Source organism: Callorhinchus milii, unplaced genomic scaffold, assembly GCF_018977255.1.
Source record: "Callorhinchus milii isolate IMCB2004 unplaced genomic scaffold, IMCB_Cmil_1.0 Scaffold2, whole genome shotgun sequence".
NCBI lineage: Eukaryota > Metazoa > Chordata > Chondrichthyes > Chimaeriformes > Callorhinchidae > Callorhinchus > Callorhinchus milii.
In genome coordinates this window covers 16,807,293-16,834,116 of record NW_024704743.1, presented here as the reverse complement: position 1 = coordinate 16,834,116, position 26,824 = coordinate 16,807,293, and the positions used below count along the sequence as shown (strand labels likewise).

The 26,824-nt window shown below is 44.6% G+C and overlaps 1 protein-coding gene across 4 annotated transcripts in view; it reads right to left on the bottom strand.

The window, feature by feature from the left end:
* Positions 1–7,346, bottom strand: part of LOC103181551 (collagen alpha-1(XV) chain) — a 166,151-nt gene extending 158,805 nt beyond the window's left edge. For 3 of the 4 annotated variants that reach the window (XM_007898120.2, XM_007898122.2, XM_007898121.2), the window contains exons 1-2: positions 6,739–7,012; positions 6,448–6,548 (exon numbers count right to left, since the gene is read on the bottom strand). In XM_007898120.2, the coding sequence (XP_007896311.2) occupies positions 6,448–6,548; positions 6,739–6,749 (112 nt within the window). In that variant the 5' untranslated portion in view covers positions 6,750–7,012. Of the gene's footprint in view, positions 1–6,447; positions 6,549–6,738; positions 7,013–7,215 lie in introns of those variants that run through there. The other variant, XM_042332513.1, reaches the window with a different exon arrangement.
* Positions 7,347–26,824: the final 19,478 nt, after the last annotated feature.

Below are 26,824 nucleotides of genomic sequence, written 5' to 3'. Positions count from 1 at the left end.
AGGGTGAGCGGAGAGAATATTAGATCAGAAAACCGGCTCAAAAAAAAATATCAATGAGACGCAGCAACGCCAAAGCTCGATGTATGCTTTTAAGCAGCAAATTTAACAGCACTGGGTCTAAATCCCTAGACCTTCGTAAATCAATAAAGTATGTTCCAAGATTGTTGCTGAGCCAAACCACTACTCAGTCTTGAACAATGTCACAAGCAGGAAGAGATTTACAGCTCATCAAACTGAGGAGCCAAATGTATTGTTCTTTAATGCGCCCTCACCTTTTGTAATCATGTTGTGAGTACAATAAACACAAGTTCAGCAATAAAGAGAAGGAAGAACATTTAATTTCTCCATCACTCAAAGTTTCATGAGTCAACACAAGCTAGAAACTTAATTCCTGTGCATATGCACAGCATGTAAAGCACAAACTGTTGCACTGAATCTTAGATCGCAGAATGGACAAAGGAATCTCAATGTTGATTGTCAATTTTTTTCTCTTTTCTGCACTTCACCTCTTCGGAAGATGTTGACTCTAACTTGGATGTTGTTTTACATGCGGTAGAAACCCTCTGGTCATTTGCCCATTCTTCATGTGTAAGCCTAGAAAGCGAATGAGTGTTGGTAGCTATTGGACTGTGACCAGTATCACATAGTCAAACTAACTGATTCTGAGTCTATATCACCTATCCACTGACAACTGATATTGATCAGGAGCAGTCTCCTGGCTAATTTTCCCCTCCCTTGCCCAAAGCCATGAAGATCAATGCTGCTTTTCGTTACACAAGNTTTTTTCTGGTCCTGGCAACCAGCAATGATAAGAATGAGATAAATGCAGTGTGAGTTTACCTGGATCCTTTCTGACTTCAGATCTCACAGTGAGTGGCTGTCATCTAACACCATGCTCCTGCCTGCCCATTAATGCAATGGTATTCGGTGCATGTATAAGCAATGGCATCATCCACTTCACACAGAAGTATTTTTTACCTCCGATCAATGTTACCTAAATAATGTTAACACAACCAAGGAGAAAGGCTATGCACATCTCCCAGACTCACAATATCATGGTTTTGATACTGGACAATTGGGAAAAGCTGCTTTAAAGGTCTTGTGTGTGCTTAACGTCAAACTGCAAAACCAGGCTTTTGGAACGTAAACACTGCAGCTCCACTGAAGAGCAACTCTTCAATGTCAGGACCAACATTTAATACAGGTGTTCAAAATTATGAGGGGTTTTGACAGAGTAGATAAGGAGAAACTGTTTCCTCTGGCAGGTGGGTCAGTAACCAGAGAACACAGATTTAACATAATTGGCACAAGAACCAGAGGGGAGACGAGGAGATTTCCCCCCCCCACCCCGAGAGAGTTGTCTCTCAGTCTGGAATGCACTACCTGAAAGAGCAGATTTGATAATAGCTTTCAAAAGGGAATTGGATAGTTATTTAAAAAGCAAAAATTTGCAGGGCTGTGGGGTCAGAGCGGGTGAGTTGGATTAGTTGACAGCTCTTTCAAAGAGCTGGCATAGGCATAATAGGCCAAATGGCCTCTCTTTGTGCTGTAAGATTCTATGATTTCAGCATTGCTCTGATGTTTAATGCCAAAAAGCAGCATAAAATGTAGCACTGCAACCCGACTCTCTTCAGCTAACTCCACAGAGCCCAGGAGTCAAGCCCTACGCCCTTTGCTCTGCGTAGCTTAGTGTTACACCACGCGCTTTTAACCATTGGGTCTTGGAGGAACCGCTCACTTCTTGTTTAAACAAAAACAAATTGATTTTAACATGTTTCTTTCAAGTAAGAATTTTCAGACAAAAATTCAAAAAAAAAGATTTCCACTGACAAAGCACCACCAGAGCTATTTTCATTCTGCTCCAAGCATAAAGAGGTGGTCAATCAATTGGCTGACCAGAATCCCCTACTATTGTACAGGTAAAGTATGAGACACCCTTCAAGGTTAAAATAAAGCAGACCTGACTGAAGCTTTGCAGATTCCTTGTAGTAATGAATGAAGATTTCCTGGCACCAGTGTTGAAATGTCTACTATCTGGTTTCAAACATGATCCACACTGGAATTTTGCTCTAAGCTTTGGCTTGAGGCATTATTGGTCACTTTCTGAACCTTGAGTCTATCACTTTTGTGAGGTTGTTTCTCTATTAAGTGCTTATATGCAGTACCATATTCACCGAATGCAAGTACTGTAAATTCATTTTTTGGAAAGTTCACATTTTCTAACAAAAATATTGACTTGATTTGTGCCTAACCAGTCTTAGCAAATATTTCCACAATTTGAAATAAACAGGAATTCCTGAAGGATCAACATCAGTTGTAAAGATCTGTTTATCTAGAAGTATTCATAGTATGATTCAAAGGGAGATCATGCCAGAAGTGGAGCTTATTTCATAGATATCCCAGAAGAGGTCCAGACAGCTTAGTAATTTTCTAATCTTAGCTGCAGGTAAAGTGTTACTGGCTCTGACTGGATATAGCCAATATCCTTTGACTGTCCACTCTTGGATTACAACAGAGGGATGAGGAGGACATCAACAACAACTTGCATTTATATAGTGCCTCTCACGCAGTTTAGTGTCCCAGAGTGCTAAGGAATAGCAACTGAACTGCACTCTCAAACTAGCCAGAGTAGCCTCCGTGCCCCTCACCCAGGTCTATCCTGGGCCACTGTCAACAAGACATCGTGATTCTGAGGTATGTCACACCATTATCTTAGTACATACAACTGTGCCAATAGACACTGTGGACATTGCTGCAAATGTTCTGGAAAACAACATGTACAGCCCTACCAGTCTGTGAACTGTCATAACATTTTAAAATAAACTAAGGATTAATTGTCCCTTTTTGAAATAAGCAGTAATTCAAAGAACTTTCTCCAAACATTCTGAAGCACTGCAACCTGAAAAGGCTCACTTCTTTATACCTCTTTCTGATAGACAAGTTGCCTGCCCGCCTCCCCCCACCAGCAATGGTAAAGACATGTTATCTGGAGATTTGCTCTACATCCTTTACAATGTCTGGAGTTGAGCTTATAGTCCAGGCTGATGCTTCAGTGGAGGTCCTGGGGGAGAGTTGTATTATCATAGGTACCATCCTTTGGATGAGATGTTAAAACAAGATTCCATCTATCTGTTTTTAGGTGGATGTTAAAGACAAAATGACACAAGTCAAAGAGAAAATGCATTTCTCCCAGTGTTCTGGATAATGAACCTCCAGATAAATTAGTCTTTCACTTCATCGCTGTTTGTCAATATTGCTGAGCTCAAAATGGCTGCTGTGCTTCTTAACAAATACAGCTACTAAACCTGACAGCCATTTTGTGAAACACTATGATGTGTCAATTTTATAGACACTATAATTAAATTTGAGATCCACATGATCACAATAGATCATGTGAAACATAGAAACAGGAGAAGGCAATTCAGCCGCTCAAGCCTGTTTTGCTATTCTATAGGATCATGGCTGATCTGTACCTTGAGTCCAATTATCCACCTAGGCCTGTATCCCTCAATACCCTGACCTAACAAATATCGATCCACCTCAGTCTTGAAAATGTGAATGGATCCAGCATTCACAGCCTTTTGGGAGAGGGAGTTCTAGATTTCCAATAATCTGTGAAAAACTGCCTCCTGATTTCACTCCTGGATATTTCCATTCAGCCCATTTGATCTCATCCTTCCAGAATACCCACCCTACCATCACAGTGCCAGCCTTTATTTAAATAAATCCAATGTCCTGGCCTCAACTACACTTCCTGCTAATCTGTTCCATGCTTAGTTACTCTCCGGATAAGAAAATACTTCCTGGTGACTGTCCTGAAATTGCCCTTTGAAACCCTAAACCTGTGTCCTCTTGTTTTGCTGCCTCTATGCATCAAACAGTATTGTCTGGATTTACTTTCTCAATCCCATTTAAAATCTTTATATAAAGCCTTCTCAAAGACAAGTCCTTTCGAGACAGAACTTCCTTGCTTGTCTAATCACTGCTGATAGCTCATTCCTCTAACACTATGTTCATCATCTTTGTTGCTCTCTTCAACATTGCTTCTAGAATGAGAAGCTGCCTCTTACGTTGAGAAAGGATTAGTTGTAAGGTGAAAGGTCATGGTACAGAATCGTGGGCATTCACAATGCTGTGTTTGTGACTGTGAATATCAGCAGAAATACTGCTGCAAGTTAAGGGCATAAAAGTCAGCAAAGGGCTCAAAAGACAGCAGAGGGATTGATCAACCATAGCTCATGTGTGCACTAAGTCTCAGAAAGCTTCTAGAAGACTAACTGAGGCCTGCAGAACTCAATCTGTAACTGACGGGACTGAGTAATCCTGTCACTCTTCCAAACAAGCAAATGCCCACAGTTAGAAAGCACCACAACCACAAAGAGTTTTTTTTTAAAAAAATCTGTAACTTTTACAGTTACCTTTTATAACTGTAAAAGTTAGTTTTAAAAAACACATAACTTTTGCTATGGTTACAGCAGTTTTAAAACCGCTGCAACTATAACAAAAGCAATAACATTCACAATGCTTAGGAGAGGTGGATCAGAGTGAATACTGCAGTGACTGACAGTCTTATAGTGCACTATATACACATATAGATATATATATTTATTCCATTGTTTGTATTTTGGAATCCAACTGCTTGATCGACATGTGCTGTACAATTATCACGTTTGCTCCATAAGAAGGAAATGTCACAAGAATAATGGTGGGCTTGAATGGGAGTCATGCTCCTCCACTTTCAAGCGCTCTGGGAAGCAACTCTGCATGAGGGGTGCTATGTAAATGCAAGTGGTTGCTGTTGAGTGTGTGTGTGTTTGGTGGGGGGAGGCGGAGTGGGTCAAATTGTGCCACCTTTCACCAAACCAGATGAAGAAGATGTATGTGTGCAGGGCGGCGGGGCTGGTTATGAAATAGAAACGCCTTACAATATCCAGAAATGATGTCACTCTGACCCAGGAGTTGTCTGCTCGATGTGATCTACTTTGGGAACAGGCTTCCTGTGGGTGGGCAGGAATGCTAACGGGTTAGGAATGCCTTTAAGAAACACCGCAAATCAGCCCCCGAATGAAGCATTTCCACATTCCAGGTGGAAACACAATAATTAGGAGAAAAAAAAGCATTGAGTAAATAAACTGATTTCATTCACAGTAAAGATTCAGTGCAATATTTCAGAGCGCAGGTCTATTTTTGCCACATACATTTCCATCACACCTCTGATGGTCCAGGTCAGGAAAGAGACTGAAGTCCTAAAAACTTTTGTATGTGTGTGTAACGGAAGAATCACGAATAGGCACCTCTGTGTTTTAGAGTGAGTTCTAAGGACTTTCACTTAAAACTGATCCCCATCAGTAAATATATTCCTTCCTCCCAACGTTTTAACCCCGAAATTTCCGCCTTCTGCTGTAAAGACGAGTTGGGTGGCGATGAAGCTCTGGGTGTATTTTTTTTTTGGTGTATTTGAGCAGCAAAACTCAGTGCATTCCTGTCCCTTTGCACACAGAGCCACGCTCCACTGCCCACAGCAGAGATGCCTCGGTGCAAGTGTGTAACCTGAGGTCTCTGGAAGGACACTTGTAAAGGGTTCAGTGAAAAGCTATGAACTAAGGGTGACATTCCTCTGGGCCGTTACAGCTTATTGACTGACGAGATGCACTTACAATTGGGAAATCCCATTACAATGCAAAGCCCCACAGTTGCGGACTCACGCGATCTGTTCAAACCAGTTGAGTGCATTGAACTGCAGTGAGAAACTCCTCCCTCGGTAAGTAAGTAAGTAACTGTCCTGAGGAAACCAGACATCAATCTCTCTCTCTCTCCCTCTCCCTCTCTCCAATCGGAGCTTTTTAATGGGGAATGATTTCCTTCTGGTCGCTATGCCTGCACACAGTAAATAGACAAAAACAGTCCACCTCTGACTGTAAATGTTTCCATTTTCTCATCCCACCACAATCACTTCCATACTCATGGGTTGGCTCTCTCTCTCTCCTCTCTCTCTCTCTCTCCTTCTCTCTCTCTCTCTCTCTCCTTCCTCCTTCCTCCCTCCCTCTCTCCCTCTCTCGTCTTTCCACTCCACTCTGGACTAAAACAGGTGACTTGGACGCATTAAAGCCCCATCGAGACTTTCCCCAACAAACGCAACTGACTTGCTTTCTCCTCTGCAAAAGCAATGGCAGGAACAGACACACACACACACACACAAAAAAAAACTGATGCAAATCCCCCTCCCTCCCCCCCCCCCCCAAAAAAAAAATAAGTAAGTAAACCAAATTAATATCCTTTTAACACTTGATTTGCATTGGGATGGAGGTGGGTGGGTGGTGGGGGGGGGGGGGGGGTGCAGGAGACTTGTGGCTGTGGGTTAGCAGTGTGTTTGCTGACTGGGGCAGAGGGGAGAGGGGGGGAGAGGGGGAGAGGGGGGGAGAGGAGACCTCGGGAGCTTGTCCCTACCTTCCATGAGCCGAGCGCTGGATGTGGGTCGGCAGCAACTCCAGGTCCACAGCAGCAACAGCAGCAGCATCCGAGCGATCGGCCGACAGCAGCATCCGCGCCTGTTACACACACACACACACACACAACACACACACACACACACACACACACAACACACACAGAGAGAACATGTTACACAGAGCAACACGGCCAGAGGGGAGACCAGACAAGACAGTGACCAATATACTGCACATCACCCACCAAATGCACACAAGGAATCGCAACGGGTGTGTGTCGGTGCCCTCTCACCTGTGATCCATGTCCAGCGCTGAGAAGGCAGAGAGAGCGGAGTCAGTGCGGGTACATCGGTGGGGGAGTCCGGGACAGGACCGCTATCGCCGCCACTCACTCACTCACTCACTCACACACACAGAGAGAGAGAGAGAGAGAGAGAAAGAGAGTGAAGTCCTGACAAAGGCTCAGGTTTCTGACGCTACGTGTTACTGTGTAATCTGAGCCCAGGCTCTGGCCAAGAGGACCCAGACAGACAGACACACAGACAGACAGACAGACCCAGACAGACAGACAGACCCAGACAGACAGAGAGAGAGAGAGAGAGAGTGGAGATCGCCGATGAACGGGAGGAGCACAGACATGGACACAAGGCAGAGCTCTCTGACTGCCAGAACCCTGTCCGCACCTCCTGCCCAAACCCCTCCTCCTCCCCCCACTCGGCATCACCAGGACCACCGCCCGCGTCCCCGCACCGAGTCCGGCATTCAGTACCCGGGCATCAGCACCACAGCAACTGCAGTGGGTCCTTCCTCCAAACAGCCATCGGCAGTCAGTGAGACCAAACCGAGGAACAAACCACCAAAGAACCAGGGACCAGCAAACCAGACCTACACCACCACCCCCCACACACCCACACACACACACACACACACACACAACCCACACACACACACACACACCCACACACACACACACACACCCACACACACACAACCCACACACACACACACACCCACACACACACCCACACACACACACACACACAACCCACACACACACACACACCCACACCACACCACAACCCCACACACACACCCCACACACACACACACACACACACACACACACACAACCCACACACACACAACCCCCACACACACAACCCACACACACACACACACACACCCACACACACACACACACAACCCACACACACACACACACACACACACACAACCACACACACACAACCCACACACACAACCACACACAACACACACACACAACCACACACACACACACACAACCCACACACACACCACACACACACACACACCCACACACACACACACACACACAACCCACACACCCACACACACAAACACACACACCCACACACACACACAACCACACACACACCCCCCCCACACACACACACACACAAACCCACACACACACCCACACACACACACACACACAACCCACACACACACACACCCACACACACACACACACAACCCACACACACACACACACACACAACCCACACACACACACAACCCACACACACACACACACACAACCCACCCACCACCCACACACACACAACCACACACACACACCCACCCACACACACACAACCCACACACCACACACAACCCACACACACACACACACACACACACACAACCCACACACACACACACAACCACACACACACACACCACACACACACACAACCCACACACACACACACACAACCCACACACACACACACAACCCACACACACACACACACAACCCCCCCCACCCCCCACACACACAACCACACACACACACACACACAACCCACAGATACACACACACAACCCACACACACAACCCCACACACACACACCCCACACACACACACAACCCACACACACACACACAACCCACACACACACAACCCAGGCGTTCAGCCCAATGTGTCATCTTAGCTGAGTTGACACAGCAGTAGAGCAACAACAACAACAACAACAAGATTGCATTTATAGAGCGCCTTTCACGTCGGGAGGACGTCCCAAGGCGCTGGACAGTTGGGTCGGGACCCGAGCATTGGGGGGACATGGTCAGGGTGAGGGGAGGGAGGGAGCGAGGAAATGGTCGGGAGGGGAGGGAGGGAGCGAGGAGGGGGGAAATGGTCAGGAGGGGAGGGAGGGAGCGACGAGGGGGGAAATGGTCAGGGTGAGGGGGGGGAAAGGGATGGAGCGAGGAGGGGGTAGAGAGTCAAGAGGGGAGCTGAAGGCACAGTCGAAGAGAAAGGTCTCGAGACCGGCCTTGAAGGAGGAAAGGGAGGAGGCGGCGAAGGCACTGGGGGATAGAGTGGAGTTCCAGAGCCGAGGTGCTGAGAGGCTGAAAGCCCGGCCACCGATGGGAGGGCGGTTGGGGCGGGGGATGTGGAGCAGACCGGAGCCAGAGGAACGGAGGGTACGGGCAGGTAGGTAGGGGGATAGTAGGTCGGAGAGCACTCTCTTTTCTCAACCAGAAAGTTGTGGGTACAAGCCCATCATTAATCCCCCAAATAAAATTGATCACTCAGTCCAAGGCTGTTTTTCGAACATGTTGCTGTGCACACCCGGCTTCCGCATTTCACCCACGAGATACACGGTTAATCCACTTTATAGTAAATAGCCTATGAAGCGCTTCGAGATGGCTTAATGACGCGATAAGGCGCTATATCAAGTGCAAGGATTATTGTTACAGTAAAACTCACATTAATTGTATCAGTCGGGTTCATAACATTTACTATGATTTACACAAAGTCTGAGTTGCAGGCAAACTGTATAAATCGTAGAAAATTCAATTTAATCAATAATCTACGCTGTGCGTGTGTACTTTTACGCAGCCGGTAAGTGCGCAAGTGGTGACTGGTCAAGATTACATTTCCTGCAATTCAATGTGTCTTGACCCGTCACTGCATGAGCACGTACTGGCAAGCGTTAGAATCACATTGAATTGCGGGAAATGAAGTTCTTCTGCGCACGGTTCGAAGGATTAAAACTAAGTTTCCCGCAATTCAATATCCCTCGTCCACACCTTTGTCACTTCCCGACTGGACTATTCCAACGCCTGCCTTGCTGGTTTCTCCAGCTTCACAATACACAAAATACAACTAATTCAGAACTCCGCCGACCAGATTCCCACCTGCACAAAACTCCGTACCCCCATCACACCAGTCCTTGCCAGACTCCACTGGCTCTCAATTACTGAACGGATCGATTTCAAGATCCTCTCATTCATTTTCAAATCCCCTCAGACCTTTGCATATCCCTATCTATCCAATTTGCTTACCCCTCCACTTCCCCTCCTCTTGGCTAGCTCCAGCCTCCTGTTCATCTCTCTTCCACTCCACTCTACCATCGGTGGGTGTGACTTCAACCACTATGCCCCAAAACTCTGGAACTCTCTTCCTCAATCCCTCCATCTTGCCCCACAGCTCCCCATTTTCAAATTCTGCATAAAGACCTTCCTTTTGATAGTGCTTATGGTCACCTCCCCCCTCCCTATGAGTTAAAAAGTGATTAACACAAATAGTGCAAAGAAATCTTTAAGAGTTTTGATAGGAAACTGAATGGGACTTGGGTGAATGCACAACCTAGGCGATTATACGATTTATTGAGATAAGAGTTATACGAGTTTTACGTATTATTACTGTTATTAATTCTTGCATTTGATATAGTGCTTAATCAAGTCACCAAAATATTTCAAACAGGACAGCTAGTTGTGTACAACAATTTCCCACAAACAGTTAGGACGTGAATGGCCTATTTTATTTAGTGGATTGTTGGTCAGTGCACCGGGAGAAACTCCCTTCTCTTTTGGAACAGTGCCATGGGACTGAACAGGCACCTACAGCACCTCAATTTAAACATCTCATCCAGAGGATGCAAGTTGGCTACTAATGGGATTTCCCAATATAATGATGCATTGGCATGGTACGGTGCATAATGCTCAACAGAAGTTCCCTGGAAATAAAAAAAAGATTCAGGGTTATTAGATAAAGAGTATATTTCGCCCACAAATATACAGGCAATTCACTTTACAGTATACTCTGCAAAGCACTTTGAGACATTGCGAAGACGTGAAAAGCGCTACATCAAATGCAAGGATTATTATTATTAGGTTCACCTCGTGATGGCTTAAACCTGTGCTTGTTGGATATCGAAAGACCAACTAGTGACTATCCTCCTGGGAGAGGTGGGGAGGAGAGGTAAGCAGGGTCTCCTTGGAGCTGAACTGGCTCCAAGGTGGCAACGAAATGTCAGAGTCAAACCAACCCCCTATGGCGGTCTTGGTAGTCAGGTTTCTGAGCCAGGCAGATCCGTATTATTCCAGTGCACTGCTGACAACAGCACAGTCAACCTGGCTCATCAGCAGGACCGGGAAAGGCAGACCAGTCACTGGGGGTCAGGAATCACCCCACTCAGTTCCTAACATCTAACAGCTCACAACTGGTATCATCTAATATCTAACAGCTCACAACTGGTATCAACAAGCGAATGAATAGCAACCAGAACAAAAACAACCAGCAAACAGCTGGTAACCAGAAAATGCTAAAATACCAGCTGCATCATACAGCAAAATGCATCAATTAACATTAAAACTAAACTATTAAAACAACCACTAAATAAATAGCAACAAAGGCAGCCGCAACATACTTCAGTAATAGCAAACGGATCCAGTAACAAGATTTGCCATCTCAAGACTCATGTATTGCCAGCACTGAAACAACCAATTAAACTCCCAGTGGACTAAATAGCAATTCCTGCTGCTTATCGAAATTAGTCATGTAAAAGCAATTTAATTCAACCAAGAATGTTCGATAGAGGCAGCCTCGGTGGTGTTGGAGGTGCAGATCAGGATCAGCAGGATTTTTGGCTGGAATCTCAGTCCATGCTTTGGAGTTCACTGGTCTGTGTTGAAACCCCATAGGGAATTTACGTTAGTCCCAGCCTTCCCAGAGGTAGGGAGTGGAAAATAGCTAGGCTTCCGGCTCCTGGTCCTGCTCTAGTACCGTCAACTGGCAGCTGGGTAAGGAGAGGTCTTTGGCTGTGACACCCTCAACAGTCGAGTAGCCTACTGACATCGTCAAGGGTCACGTGCAATGTCTACTTGGGAAGGGTATCAGAGGGCAACTAGCACCCACGAAACCTCACATGCAGAACGAGTGTGGGAACCACAAATGGAGGGCTATGCCAATGGGGAGCAATTTAGCAAATAATTGAACAAGTTATATTTTTAAAAATGCTCAATGTAAAACATTTCTTTGCTCAGCTGACTATAATAATAATACATGCGTTTCATATAGCACCTTGTCATGTCGTTGAGATGTCTCAAAGCACTTCATAGGATATACTGTAAAGTTGACTGACTATATTTTATGGGCGAAATGCAGCAGCCAGATTATATGACACATGCAGAAACTCATCACCGTGCTTTACGTGTATCAAACCACACCGAGAGTTCTACATATGTACGCAATCTTCGCAAGGAGATTTCACTGTGTCTGAAATGGAATGTACACCTTCGCCCTGGAGGGATGCACGGTGCTTACCTAATTCTGAAGAATATTACAATAAAATACAAAGATACATTTATATATTGCCTTTTACCTCAAGGAGGTTACCAAGGCTCTAAACAATACTGCTCAGGACCCAAGCTGTGGGTGGGAGCCCGAGGGTGTAGGGAGGGATTATTAGGGCAGGTTGAGGAGAGCTAGGGCTTTGGGATACTGTGAGGGCTTTGGGATACTGTGAGGGATTAATTGGTTAAAACCACACAGATTGCAATTGAGAGCTATATCGAGCAAGCTTCCTGCTACTTGTCCAGCCAGGACTACCCTAACTGTTAGCGGCTTGGTTTGCAGGGGTAACAACGGAGTTGTTGACTCTTGAGTAAGCAAGATCCTGGAATAAATCGTTGCTTCCCAGCTTTGCTCCTTCCTTTCCCACCACTCCCTTCACAAACCCCTCCAATCGGGTTTCCGTGCCACCCACCAGCACAGAAACAGTCCCAGTCAAAGTGACAAATGACATTCTGTCCATCTGTGACCAGGGCTCCCTCTGCCTTCTCGTCCTCCTTGATCTCTCTGCTGCCTTCAACACCGTTGACCACTCTATCCTCATCCACCGCTTCCCCTCTCACCTCAACCTTCAAGATTCTGTCCTTGAATGGTTCAGATTGTACCTCTCACACCGCCTCCACTTCATCTCCAAAAGTGGTTTCTCCTCTAGCCCCCGCACCGTCTTGTACAGCATTCCTCAGGGCTCTGTCCTTGGTCCCCTCCTCTTCAACATCTATACGCTCCCACTTGGTGACATCATCCGCAGACATGGGTTCAACTTCCACATGTATGCGGATGACACCCAACTCTACCTCTCCGCCTTCACCCTTGACTCCAGGACCACTGCTGTCCTGACAATGTCTGTCAGACATCAAGTCCTGGATGAGAGCTAACTTTCTTCAGTTGAACGTCAACAAGACCGAGGCCTTCCTGATTGGCTCCCGTCAGTGCCTCCACACCTCAGGCGCTGACAGCATTACCACCCATGGATGCACAACAACAACAAAATTATATTTGTATAGTGACTTTCACGTCGCGAGGACGTCCCAAGGCGCTGGACAGTCAGTGTTTTGGACCCGAGCTGGGGGTCATGATTGGGGAGGGTGGAGGGCAAAGGGTGAAAGCACGGTCCAAGAGGAGGGTCTTGAGATGGGTCTTGAAGGAGGCAAGGGAGGAGACAAGGTGGACCAGAGGATGGAGTTCCAGAGGGTCGGGGGTAGAGTGGCCGAAGGCCCGCCCACCAATGGTGGGGCAGGGGACGTGAATCAAGCCGTAGCCCGCTGTGCGGAGGGAGCGAGCATGATGGTAGGGGGTTAGGAGGTCGCAAAGGTAGGAGGGCTTTGAAGGTGAGGACCAGGATCTTGAACTGTATCCTCTGTGTGATGGGAAGCCAGTGGAGTTGGGCGAGGATGGGGGTGATAGGGTCATGGATCTTGGTGTGGGAGAGGACATGGGCTACAGAGTTCTGGGTTCACTGAAACCTGGTCTCCCCCAATTACCCCGTCCCCCTAGTGGAAACCTCCCCTCAAGGCTACACCTTCCACCCCCACCCCCCCACGCACCCCTACCCGTCCAAACCAACGTGGTGGCGGTGTAGCCTTCATTTCCAAAGCCTCCCTTGGTCTTACCCCATACTCCTCTGGCTGCTTCCCCTCCTTCGAGCACCTCACTCTCTTCCACCCCTCTCTCCCATTGAAAATCCTCCTTGTTTACTGCCCCAATAAGCCCTCTGGCTCCTTCCACACAGACATCCTCTTCTCTGTCCCTCTGCTCCGAGCGTCTGCTCATAATGGACGATTTCAACCTCCACCTAAACTCTCCCTGCACTACTTCTGCCAACTTCACTGCCCTCCTCTCCTCCCTAAACCTCACCCTTCATATAAGTTCACCCACCCACAACCGTGGTCATGCTCTTGACCTCGTTATTACCCACAGCCTTGACATTTCCGACCTCAGCAGAGTGGACAAGGCCATCTCGGATCACTCCCTCATCTCCTTCTCCTCTCACATCCCTCTCTCCTCCACCAAGCCCTCAACATCCTCTACCACCCTTGGAAAAGGCTACCCCCTGAGACCCTCACAAAGGCTCTTGCATCATCAAACATCCTATCCCTCTGGCCTTCCACCCGGACAACCTGAAGCAGCCGTCCAACTGCTCTATGATCGCCTCTCCTCCACCTTCAACTCCCTCGTCCCTCTGAAATCCAGGACCATCTCCAAACCCACCCGATCCCCCTGGTACAACAACCACCTCCACCGCCTAAAAACCCAAACCCGTCTGCTCGAGTACAGATGGCGGAAGACTGGCCTGACAGTCCACCGCCAACTGTGGCTCGAGCATCTCCACAGCTTCCGCCGTTCTTTGACACGCACAAAAACGGCCTTCTATTCCAACATCATCTTGGAGGCTAAACACAACCCTGAAATCCTTTTTTCCAACCACACACAACCTCCTCCGTGCCCCCCCTCAGGCCTCCTTAATCTTCATATCAAATGACAAGTGCGAGGAGGTCATGGACTTCTTTTCATCTTCGGGTCTGGTCTTCTCCCCATCCCTCGAGTCCTCCGCTCCACCCTCGGCGGCCATGCCTTCAGCCACTATGCCCCGAGGCTCTGGAATTCCCTTCCTCACTCCCTTCACCTCGCCCCCTCTCTTCCTATTTTCAGCAAGGAGTTTGCAAAATCAAGTCTCGAGGTTATGAATGCATGTATGAGGGTTTCGGCAGCCTGCGGTGTGAGACAGTAGTGGAGCTGGGTGACGGTGCAGCAGTGGGGAAAGGCAGACTGGGTCATGGCATGGATGTGGGGTAGAAAGGATAGTTAAGGGTCAAAAAAGACACCCTGGTTCTGGACTTGACAAACCAAAACAGGTTCTTTTGAAAAATTGAAATCAATGAGACACCTCATTAATTCTTGATCTTACAAGGGTCCACCCTTCTTGTGGAGAGATGCCACAATTGAACTCTGGAACCATGATATTGTGTATCTCCTTATTGACCAGCCTTAGAAAGCTAGGTCTGGGATGAGTTGATGGTTTCTGATATTGATCTGTAAGACCTTCACTATTCTCCGTGTTGAGAGTAGGTTTCAGGAACTCAGCATTAATATTGTAGCAATGCGACGTGATGCAGAGTTCACTTCCTCCCAATGGACTGGATCATTAAGACTTTCAATCTGCTCAATACCTTCTGGCAGCTCTTTCACCCTTCTTGCAGTTGGATCTCTGCTACAGCCATGACTGAATTCAAAATTACTTTGAAATTTAACGTGATTTTTATTTGCCAGGCTTGCAGGAAATAAGTACTCAAAGACTAATATAATAATTAGATAGTTTCAAACATTTTCAAACAACTTTTTTTAATCAGAAGGCAGGAATAATATAATTGAATGATCTGGGAGAAATTGCAAACACATAATTTTATGCAATTGAGAGAGAACTTTCAGGATTATAATCTAAACCGATTTCAACATCATGAGATAAGTGCCTAAAGGCAATACAGAGGAAAGCAACGAGGCTGTTCTAGTGTAGAGGGTAAGCCTCTTCAGCCTTGAAAATAAACATCTAAGTGGGATCCTTACACAGGTACATAACATTTTTTAAAAATCCTTGCATTTGATACAGCATTTTACTACATCGTCAAAATGTCCCAAAGTGCTTCACAGGATTTTAGTGTAAAATATAGTGACTGTATTTGTACTAACTTGGAGAGGTAAAGGGAAGAGGCATTCTTTCAGATACATGGTATTTGAAAAATGGGGTATGAGGGTAATTTTAGGGCAGACACTAGGAAATAGTTTTCTACACAGGCAGTAATTAACAGATGGAAAGGATACCAGGTAGGGTGCTCGAGGCAAGGATCCTGGAATCCTTTTAAAAAATATCTTGATGCTATAATGGGAAAATGGTAGGGTTGACTCCAGCTTGACGACACCAACTGCCTGCTTCCTGATCTTACCAACTCTTCCCTCCACAAGCTGCAGATTGTTCAGAACTCTGCAGCTCGTATCTTCTCCCGCACATGCTACGTGAACCAATCACTCCTGGTCTTGCCTGGCTTCACCGGATCCCTCAGAGAATCTAGTACGAAACCCTTGTTCTTATTGTCAAAGCCCTCCACAGTCTTGCTGCCCCCCACTTCTCTGACCTCCTAACCCCATATCAGACTGTCTGCTCCCTCTGCTTCAGATCTCCTGCAAGAGATACCAGAGAGAACTATTTCATTCAGCAGAAGAGTGGGAAATCTATCTTGAGGTAGAAGCAACCTTATATATAAGCAGGCAAACAAATGAATTAGCAGTTAATCATAGGCCAGGTGTTGGAGATGAAAATATCTGCTGACCAGTCAATACTTGGTCACTGAGTCCTATATAAAGGAGAAAATGTGGCAGTGCCTTGCTTGAGCAGAAAGCTCAACAGTGAGGAGGGAACTCAAGTGAGAGACCTGAGTTCAATTCCAGGCAGGGCGAAACCTTGGGCAAGTTTCCTTACTCCACACGCCTAATAATAATCCCTCCAAAAAACCNAAAACAATAATTAAATTGGTCATTTTCAATCCACGACTGTTTGTGGGACATTGCTGTGCGCAATTGGCTGCCGCGTTCGCCCACAAATATACAGTCAATTCACTTTACAGTGTGTTCTGTGAAGCACTTTGGGATGTCCTCCTGATGTGAAAAGCGCTATATCAAATGCAAGGATTATTATTATTATTATTAACTGAGTGAGGTGAAACAGAGTGAGAATTTTGTTAAGGAATTTGGTGCAGTGGGCCAAAGAGGTGCAGAAATATAAAATTTATATTAAAATAATATAAAACATGTCTGGGAATATGGCAGGGCAGCTGAGACTGGTTGTGTTTGCAACAACAACAACTTAGATTTATACAGTGCTCTCCACACTGGACGGTGTCTCAGAGCGCTTTAAAATTTGTGCCATGTGCAATGTGTGCCATGTGGGAACTCCAGAGTGCTGTGGACAGACACATGTGTAGGAAGTTCCCCCAGCTGCTTGAGCTCTGAGTTTCTCAGAGCTTGAGGAGAGGCTGGTGTTACCACGTAGCATATGGGAGGCTGAAGAGTTAATGAATTGAATGTTTCAGGATGTGGTCACCTCCACAGCCACAGAGAGCTCAAAAGGAGAGTGAGTGGGTGACCACCTGGCATGGTAGGAAGAGGTGATGGGCAGTGCAGAAGTCCCCTGAGAGCATGGCACTCACAAACTGGTTCTCTGTACTGAATACCAGTCATGGTGATGACACCTCTGGGGAGGGGAGTCAAAAGCAAATGGATGCACAGGGGTACACAGGAAAAGTGTCAATGCAATTGTCATTGGGGACACAAGGGTGAAAGGAGTAGACAGGTATTTCTGCAACCAAAGACATGATTCTCGCATGGTATGTTGCCTCACTGGTGCCAGGGTTGAAGACATCATGGAATGGGTGCAAAATGTTCTACAGGGGGAAGGGGAACATCTAGAAGTCATAGTCCATGTTGGGATCCATGACCTAGAGGAAAAAAAGGACTGAGATCCTACAGGGAGAGTGTCAGAAGCTAGGGAAAAAGCTAAAGAGTAGAACTGCACAGCTGGTGATCTCTGGATTACTCCCAGTGCCTACTTGCAAGTGAGTATCAAAACAGTAGGATCAAACACATGAATGCATGGTTGGAGAAATGGTGCAGAAAGGAGGGCTTCAGGTTCCTGCATTATTGGGACCAGTTCTGGGGCAGGTGGGAGCTGTCGAAGGTGGATGGGTTACACTTGAACAGGGCTGGGAACTAATGTCCTCGCAGGGAGGTTAACTAGTGCTGTGGGGAAGGGTTGATTTAAACTAATTTTGAAGGGGGAAGGGAATCAGGTTGTAGCATTAGAGAGGACAAACAAGTTACATTGAGGGCTGGGAGATATGGATAGCAATGTAATCAGGAGTAATCCAGAAAAAGGAGGGATTAGACGGGGGAGAAATGCAGAACCAGACTAAATTGGTCTTGGAGTGCATGTGCATAAATGCACAGAGTATGACAGATAAGGTTGGTGAGCTGCAGTATCAAGTTGCTACATGGGGTTATGATGTGGTGGCAATAACGGAGACCTGGCTCAAACAAGGGCAGGAATGGGAGCTGAATATACCTGGCTACAATATATTCAGGAGGGATAGGGAAGGAAAAAAAAGAGTGGGAGGTGGTGGCAATATTGATTAAAGACACCGCTATGGCCCTGGAAAGGGATGATGTACCAGAGGGTCCAAAAACAGAATCTATTTGGTTGGAGTTAAGGAGCAGAAAAGGAGCAGTTACTCTGTTAGGTGTATACTATACACCACCGAATGTGGGAAAGAGATAGACAAGCAAATCTGCAAGCAGATTTTCAGAAAGATGCAAAACCAACAGAGTAGTGATAATGGGGGCTTCAATTATCCTAACCTAGGCTGGCAAAAAAACAGTGTAAAGAGCAATGAGGGGGAAGGATTCCTGAAATGTGTGCAGGATAACTTTCTGGATCAGTATGTTTCCAGTCCACGAGGAAGGAAGCAGTGCTAGATCCAGTTCTGGGGAATGAAGTGGGGCAAGTGCAGTAGTTTTCAGTAGGAGAGCATCTGGACAACAGTGATCACAGCATTATTAGGTTTAGAGTACTTATGGAAGAGACAAGAAGTAATCAAAGGTGAAGATACTCAACTGAAAGAGGACTAATTTCAATGAGTTAAAAAGGGACCTATCCAAGGTGGACTGGAAAGAAAGACTGGCAGGTAAAACAGCTTTCGAGCAATGGGAACCCTTCAAGGAGGAGATAGTTTGGGGACAGAACAAATACATTCCCACAAATGGGAAAGGTAAGGCATCCAAACCTCCTTGGATGCATAAGGAAATTAGGATTAAAATAAAACAGCAAAAGATCCAAAATACAGAAAATAATCAAATAGAATATAGAAAGTACAGATGAGAACTGAAAAAGGAAAAAAGAGGGGCAAAGAGATTGTATGAGAAAAAATTAATGGGTAACATAAAAAGGAACCCTAATATACTTTATTAAGCATATAGAGAATAAAAGGTTAGTTAAAGGTATGGTGGGACCAAAGAGGAAATCTTCTTGTGGAGGCTGACGTATTGAATAAGTATTTTGCATTTGTCTTCCCAAAAGAAGATGCAACCAAAGCCACAGCATCGGAGGAAAGGGTAGAGAAATTGGATAAGATAAGAATAAACTGAGAGGAGGTATTAAAAAGGTTGTCGGTGCTCAAGGTAGATAAGTCACCCGGTCTGGATGGGATGCATCCTAGGATACTGACGGAAGTAAGGGTGGAAATAATAGAGGCTCTGGCCACAATCTTTCAATCCTCCTTGAAAACTAGGGTGGTGCCAGAGGACTGGAGAGTTGGAAATGTTACTCCCCTGTACAAAAAGGAGCAGAAAGATAAACCCAGGAACTACAGGCCAGTCAGCCTAACGTTAGTAGCGGGAAAACTTCTAGAGACTATAATCAGGAACAAAATTGATTTTCACTTAGAAAAATATGGATGAACAAAGGACAGCCAACATGGGTTTGTTAAAGGCAAATCGTGTCTAAAAACCCAGTAGAGTTTTTGATGAAGTAACAGAGAGGATGGATGAAGGTAGTGCAGTTGATGCAGTTTATATGGATTTTCAAATGGAGTTTGATAAAGTGCAACATAAGAGACTTGTAAGGAAAATAGAAGCCCATGGTATTAAAGGGACAGTGGCAGCATCGATACAGAATTGCTGGGAGACAGAAAGCAGAGAGTAGTTGTTTTTCTGACTGGATGGAAGTGTGCAGTGGTATCCCCCAGGGATCAGTATTGGGACCAATGCTGTCTTTGATCCATATAAGTGACCTGGACTTGGGTATAGCGAGTATAATTTCCAAGTTTGCAGATGATACTAAGCTAAGAAAAGTAGTAAACAGTGAGAAGGATAGTAGCAGACTGCAAGAGAACAAAGACAGACTGGTAAAATGGGCAGATATGTGGCAGATGAAGTTTAATGTGGAGAAATGCAAAGTGATGCATTTTGGAGGAAGAATGAGGAGAGGCAATATAAGCTGATGGTACAATCTTAAAGGGGGTGAAGGAACAGAGAGACCTGGGGGTGCATATAAGCAAATCTTTGAAAGTGGCAGGACAGGTAAATAAAGCTGTTAAAAAAGCACATGGGATACTAGGCTTTATAAACAGGGGCATAGAATACAAAAGTCAGGAAGTTATGATGAATCTTGATAAAACACTGGTTAGGCTTCAGCTCGAGTACTGTGTTCAGTTCTGGGCACCACACTTTAGGAGGATGTCAAGGCATTGGAGAGGGTGCAAAGGAGGTTTACCAGGAATATACTGGGAATGAGGGACTTCAGTTATGAGGAGAGGCTAGAGAAGCTAGGATTATTCTCCTTTGAGCAGAGAAGGTTAAGAGGAGAGTTGATAGAAGTTTTCAAAATTGTGAGGGGCTTCAATAAAGTGAACAAGGAGAAACTATTTCCACTGGCGGGTGGGTTGGTAACCCGAGGACACTGATTTAAAGTATTGCTAAAAGAAACAGAAGGGCGATGAGGAGAAATTTTTTCACACACTGAATTGTTCGGATCTGGAATGTGTTGCCTGAAAGGGTGGTGGAAACCAATTCGATAATAGCTTTTAAGAGAGATGTAGATAATATTTTGGGGAGCACAAGTTTGCAGGGCTATGGGGAGAGAGTGGGTGAGTGTGATTGAATTGAATAGCTCTTTTCAAAGAGCCAGCACAGACACGATGGGCTGAATGGCCTCCTTCTGCGCTGTATGATTCTATGAGTTCCCACTCCACCATTGGCGATTGGGCATTCAGCATCTCTGCCCAAACACTCTGGAACTCTATCCCGCAATCCCTCCGTCTCTCACTCCCTCTCTTGCCTCTTTCAAGTCCCTGCCTGCACCCTTCCTGACCCCAACTCCCAGCTCGGGTCCAAAATCCCTGACTGTCCAGCACCCTGGGATGTCTTTTTGTCTTTTCGAAGTGAAGAGTGCTATACAAGTGTAAGTTGTTGTTGTTGATATTCTGGAAGCATGGGATCAAATGATCCGAAGGGCTTCTTGATCTAAACCTCTCGTGATATTCTAATAAGAATTGCACGATTGATATATTGGGCAAATATAATATGCTTACCAAAAATTGTTTTCACTGATATTCTTGTATCTTCAATGAGGATCACACTTGATGTTACTTTAATTCATCCGATTTATTCTGTTGAACCTGTTGAGAAAAGCGTAGCAAACTGACATCAGTAAGTTCATTTGAACAGATTATACCATTTGCTTTTGTCTACTGGTTCAACAGTTTCTGTTTATAAGAAAACAACCAGAATTATTGTGCAAATTTGGAAGTACCAAAGCAACATATCTGTCATTATAACTATGCAAGTTGTCTGTGGAGACTGTGATTAAAATCAATGTAATTGGTTCCATTGAACTGTGGATTCAGGCTGGACACTCTAAGTCACTCTAATTGAGAAGCGGATAGAAGTAACTAACATTATTTTTGAATGGCCAGGTTAGACCTTTGTTATTTGTGATTATCCAGGATATTGGTCCATAAATAATGTCAAATATTTTTACCACTGCAACTAATAGAAAATTTCCATGCATTGGTGACATGCATACATGGAACTCTCAAGCTGGTTTGAATAATCTTAAACATAGTGGTGTGTTTCCACGCTTGTCGGACATCAAGCTAACTGAACCAATTACACAATGAACTGGAATTTCTCATTTATCCAGTCACTGAGGCAAATTCTGCTCATAATTTGCTGTGCAAGACAGCTGTTTTCAGTACAGAATAGTCAACAGAAAACATCAGATCAAAACTGTTTCTGTGAAACAAACATCTAAAGGGTTCAGCTTCAACCAGGACTGTTGTGAATAACTTAACAGAGCAGTTGAATTTTTTTTACTATAACTTGCTTTCATATGTTTTTGGAATAGCATACAGCTGTATCTGTCAAAACCATATTGATTGACAGCAGAGGGTAATAGAATAAACCATGACGGTAAAAAATGAGGATATTCTTAACCCATTCTTTATGTTAATTTTGTGTGAGGTTTGGGCGTTAAAACAAATCACTAATGTTGTCCTTTATTGGTGAGGGTTCCTTCACTGACACCCACCTTCTGTAAACAGTGGGCTGCTCCTCCCCTATGTTCCCATGCAGCCTGATCAAAATACAGAAAACCCACATGAGTCGAGTCGGTTTACTGGTGTAGACCATTGAAAAGTTCAGCTATAACTCCAAATAAGAAGCTCCAACTTGGGATTTCCTTGGACTCTACAATTGTGCCACTCCCAACTTATGCTCCCAGGCAGTTCTGTGAAGCACTTTGAGATGCACTCCGGACATGAAAGGTGCCATAAAAATTTAAAATTGTTGTTATGCTAGTATTTTTGCATCTCATAAAGATATGTTCAAACATTAATTGGCAAAGACTTGTGAACGGATGATACTACAGTGTAATTGTACCACATTATTTATACTGCAGTAAGATGGATTGAATTTCACCCAACATTAACATCACTTAGTTTAGCCAAATAGGCACATGGGAGAGGATACATCTGAATTTATGGAGAAGTTAGAAATGTTAACAGTTAGAAAGATTGAAACATTTAAAGCTCCTTATTTCTCTAGGCCAGCTGAAATATAATGAAGACCATTAAAAGAAATGAGGGTAGGAGGAAAGCTATGTAATGCTAGAAATTTAGATGCCACTTACACATGGAAGTCTGCAATGCTAGAAATTTAATTTGATGCAGGGCTGCAACAGAGTGCAGGAAAATAAAAGTTTACTGGCCTGAAATTCCATCTAAACATTTGTACAGATAATAATGGAATTCAGAGAGTTAATGTGTGCTAAAATCCAAGCAAGATTCCACAGATTTTTTTCAAAGAATTTATGCGATTAGCCAAAAAACCTTAAGTGGCCCTCGTTACCAGGTGAATTGCAGACCAGCGTTAGTTTATTCTGTGAATTCCTTCATTTTAGACTGCTTTAAGACACCATTAATTTATGTCTGTTGGTGCAAGTGAGCTACAGGCTAATGCTGAAGGTATTGACAGTTTAGAAAGGAGGCATAATTGGGAACATAAACCTTTAACTAAAACATGCTTTCATTTCAGCTGTTTTCTGCTTTGAGCCATAAATGTCTCTGTCTCAGACAAGAGTTATTTCTGTATGCAGATGTTGCACCATCTCTTATCAGATCTTCCTCTGTTCAGATATCTTTTTCTACAAAGAGAAACATCCAACATTTTCTTTTCCGGCCTTGACAAGGGATTGGTCTGGAGAACGTGAACCCAACAGGCTTGGCTACTGTTGAAAGAAATTCTACTCTATTGCACTTTAGGACACTAGTTCACATTTTCTGGACCTTGACAATCTAGGGGTATGTTTCAAACTCTGTCTTCAAACTCATGGCTAAGAGAAGCCGTTTATCCAAAACAAGCTTATCTGTTTAGACATTTTTTGTTTGATCGGCCATTTATCTGAAACATGTGGAAACGCATCACCTTGCTTAAGAATATTCAAACCAGACTGAGAGTTCCACACATCTATGCCACATACACATGGAAGTTTCCCTGTGAAGTGCTTTAAGAAGTCCTCTCCTCTTAAAAGAGCAACATCAAATGTGAGTATTATTATTATTTTAAATTCATAGTGCTTGGAACTGCTGATTCCCCCTCAACTACTCTTGTGTCATCACCTAGTACTGAAAACGACAGCACTTTTCTTAACATCTAGGGGCAGGTAGCTGTTTTCAACAACGGCATTCACAAAGGACAATCTTCTGTCAAAGTCACAGGAGTGCAAATAGCTCCAGGCACCATCAAACTCTGGTGTATATTCTGAACAGTAATGAAGCTACAACCTAAAGATGGCCAAGAATATAAACTACCTCAGATGACATCCCCTCCTTCCTCTCCTCCTGCACACAGCTACATTTTCTTGAGTTACATCCACCTTCACAATTCAACAGCAGCAACTTGCATTTATAAAACAGTCTTCATTTAGGATAATGTTTTTGAGTGGTTCACAGGCACAATGTCGGTGGATATAGAGAGGTGTTAGGGTGCAAAAGATTAATAGGTGAGGAACTTCAGAAAGACTTGGACATTGCTCAATGACTCAAGTGGGAACAGGAGCTGTAAATTAAGTTGCAATGAGCGCAACACATCCGCATGATGATTTGCAGAGCTTTTGTAAGAAAAATACCAGTGTTTTTATGAAGAATGTAGTTTGAAACCATTAGTGAGAGTGAAGGTAATATGGTTTGCAAGTAGACTAATACATTTGTTGGAATTTGTATTGCAGCAGGTGGATATGGCTAACTAGTGGACGGTATATATCTCAGATCTTAGAAAACATCATAAAAGATCCCTCATGGGAGTTTAATGTCTGAAGTGAAAAATAATGGAGTTGCATGAGAATGAATGAGAATAAGTTTAGAAGGTGAGTCTGAAATGTGAGTATAGTACCATCTGCATGTCATAGGATTTATGAAAAAGTAAAATGTTGTATCTGTTATTGAAACAGAATAGCAGACACCACATCTGGGTTGGATAACCACACTAGTAAGTGAAGAACAGTGGACATAAGATTAACATAGATATCTGAGCGCGGAGATGCAAAGCTGCATTCCTTACATTAAATTGGTGAATTCAGGCATTAAGAATGTACAAATTACAGGGATATCATTTTCAGACAATGGATATGAACGTATTATAAAAGAGAATGATCAGTATTCACACAGTGATTGGCAATATTTTCACATAAGGCACAGTAATTCCCTGATATTTAAAAAAAACACCGGTGATGATTAATCCATCTATGATAACACGTTGTACCACATGATATATTGCTTTGTTTTAGACAAACCCATTCAAGTTTTCAAATTCTATATCTATGTGGATGTTATGTCCACTGTTCGTCAGTTACTGGTTTACAATCTGCAGTTCAAGCATGCAGATTTACCATGCCTATCCACTTTCCATTCAAAGCACTAAATGTTGGACTGGGCGGTATATTTCTATGTTGCTGTAAGATTTAATATGATATTATAATACTGCAGATTATAAATCACTTCCCTGAGGATCTCCTGCACTGATGTCCTGGGCCTTAGTGATTATCCTCCCACAACCACAACTATCCTCCTATGTAAAACATGTAAAACATAAGCTCTTATCCATAGAAGGAAATGCGAGGTTCATGTGGAGTACAATCAATAGCCATGAACTAGTTGGGATGTTCTTGTACAGTCTACCTAAATCTTTGTAAGAGGCTTAACTGGGTTATAAATCATTTTCCTAATTTTATTTTTTAAAAATTCTGTACTGCTATGTTTCCAAATACAATATAAAAGCATCCAAAATGACACACAAAATCAAGGAGAGGCTACGTGTATTCTGAGAAACACATATAGTCAGCAGATAATACAGTAGTCACTAATTATATACGAAATATGAGGCAGCTCTTATACACAGACTATCGGAGGGCGATCGTCTTAGCCCCAGGATATCATTGCAGGAGATTGTCAGGTCAGGGTCCTTGAGTCAGCCATCTTCAGCTGCTGCATCAATGATCTTTGTAACATAAGGTCAGGATTGGGACTAGTCACGTGGTGCGATTGTTATCTGTCACTTGTCAGCCCAAAGGTGGAGGTATCTAGGTCATACTAAAGGCAGGTATGGGCTGCTTCATTATCAGTGTTGTCAGGAATGGAGCAGAAAGCCGTGCAAACATTAATGAAGCAAAAGGACCGAGTTTCGATTCCTGGGCAGATCGAAACCTTAAGCAAGTTTCTTTACTCCATACACCTCTGTTGACCTAGCAGTTTGTAAGAACTCGGTTGTTAGTCGTTTCATTTTACAGTATATTCTGTGAAGTGCTTTGAGATGTCTCAAAGATGTAATAACGTGCGATATCAAATGCAAGGATTATTATTAAGATCCTACCCAACAACATCCAAGAGAAATAAATGTGCTCGATTGGCATCTCACCTTCTATGCTCAACATTTAACAACATACCCAAATCCAACAAGAGAGAATCCAGCCCTGCCCACCCTATCCTTCAATTCTTCATTGCTGAGTCTGCCAACATCAGGCGGAAAGTGGTTGAGAAGCGTAACTGGAGCAGTCACATTAACACCGTGGCTACAGGAGCAGGACAGAGGCCAGCCACTCTGGAGAATGGCTTACCTCCTTTCAAATTCAAGATCCTTATCCTCACCTACAAGGCCATTCACGGCCTTGCTCCCTCCTACCTCTCTGACCTACTATCCCCCTACTTACTTGCTCATACCCTCCGTTCCTCTGGCTCCGGTCTGCTCCACATCCCCCGCCCCATCGGTGGCCGGGCCTTCAGCTTCTCAGCCCCCAGGCTCTATCCCCCGGTGCCTTCGCCTTGCCTCCTCCCTTTCCTCCTTCAAGGCCGGTCTCAAGACCTTTCTCTTTGACCGTGCCTTCAGCTCCCCTCTCGACTCTCTACCCCCTCCTTGCTCCCTCCCTTCCCTCACCCTGACCATTTCCTCCCTGCTCGGGTCCTGACCCAACTGTACAGCGCCTTGGGACATCCTCCCGACGTGAAAGGCGCTCTATAAATGGAATCTTGTTGTTGTTGTTGCTGTTCATCACCAACAAGGCTGGTTAGGAGAATGATAGAATAGTCACCATCACGGGAGAGAGGTTTGCAGGATTGGCACCTCAGCCTCTGTGCTCCAGAGCTGCTCTCTCCCCTATTGAGCACT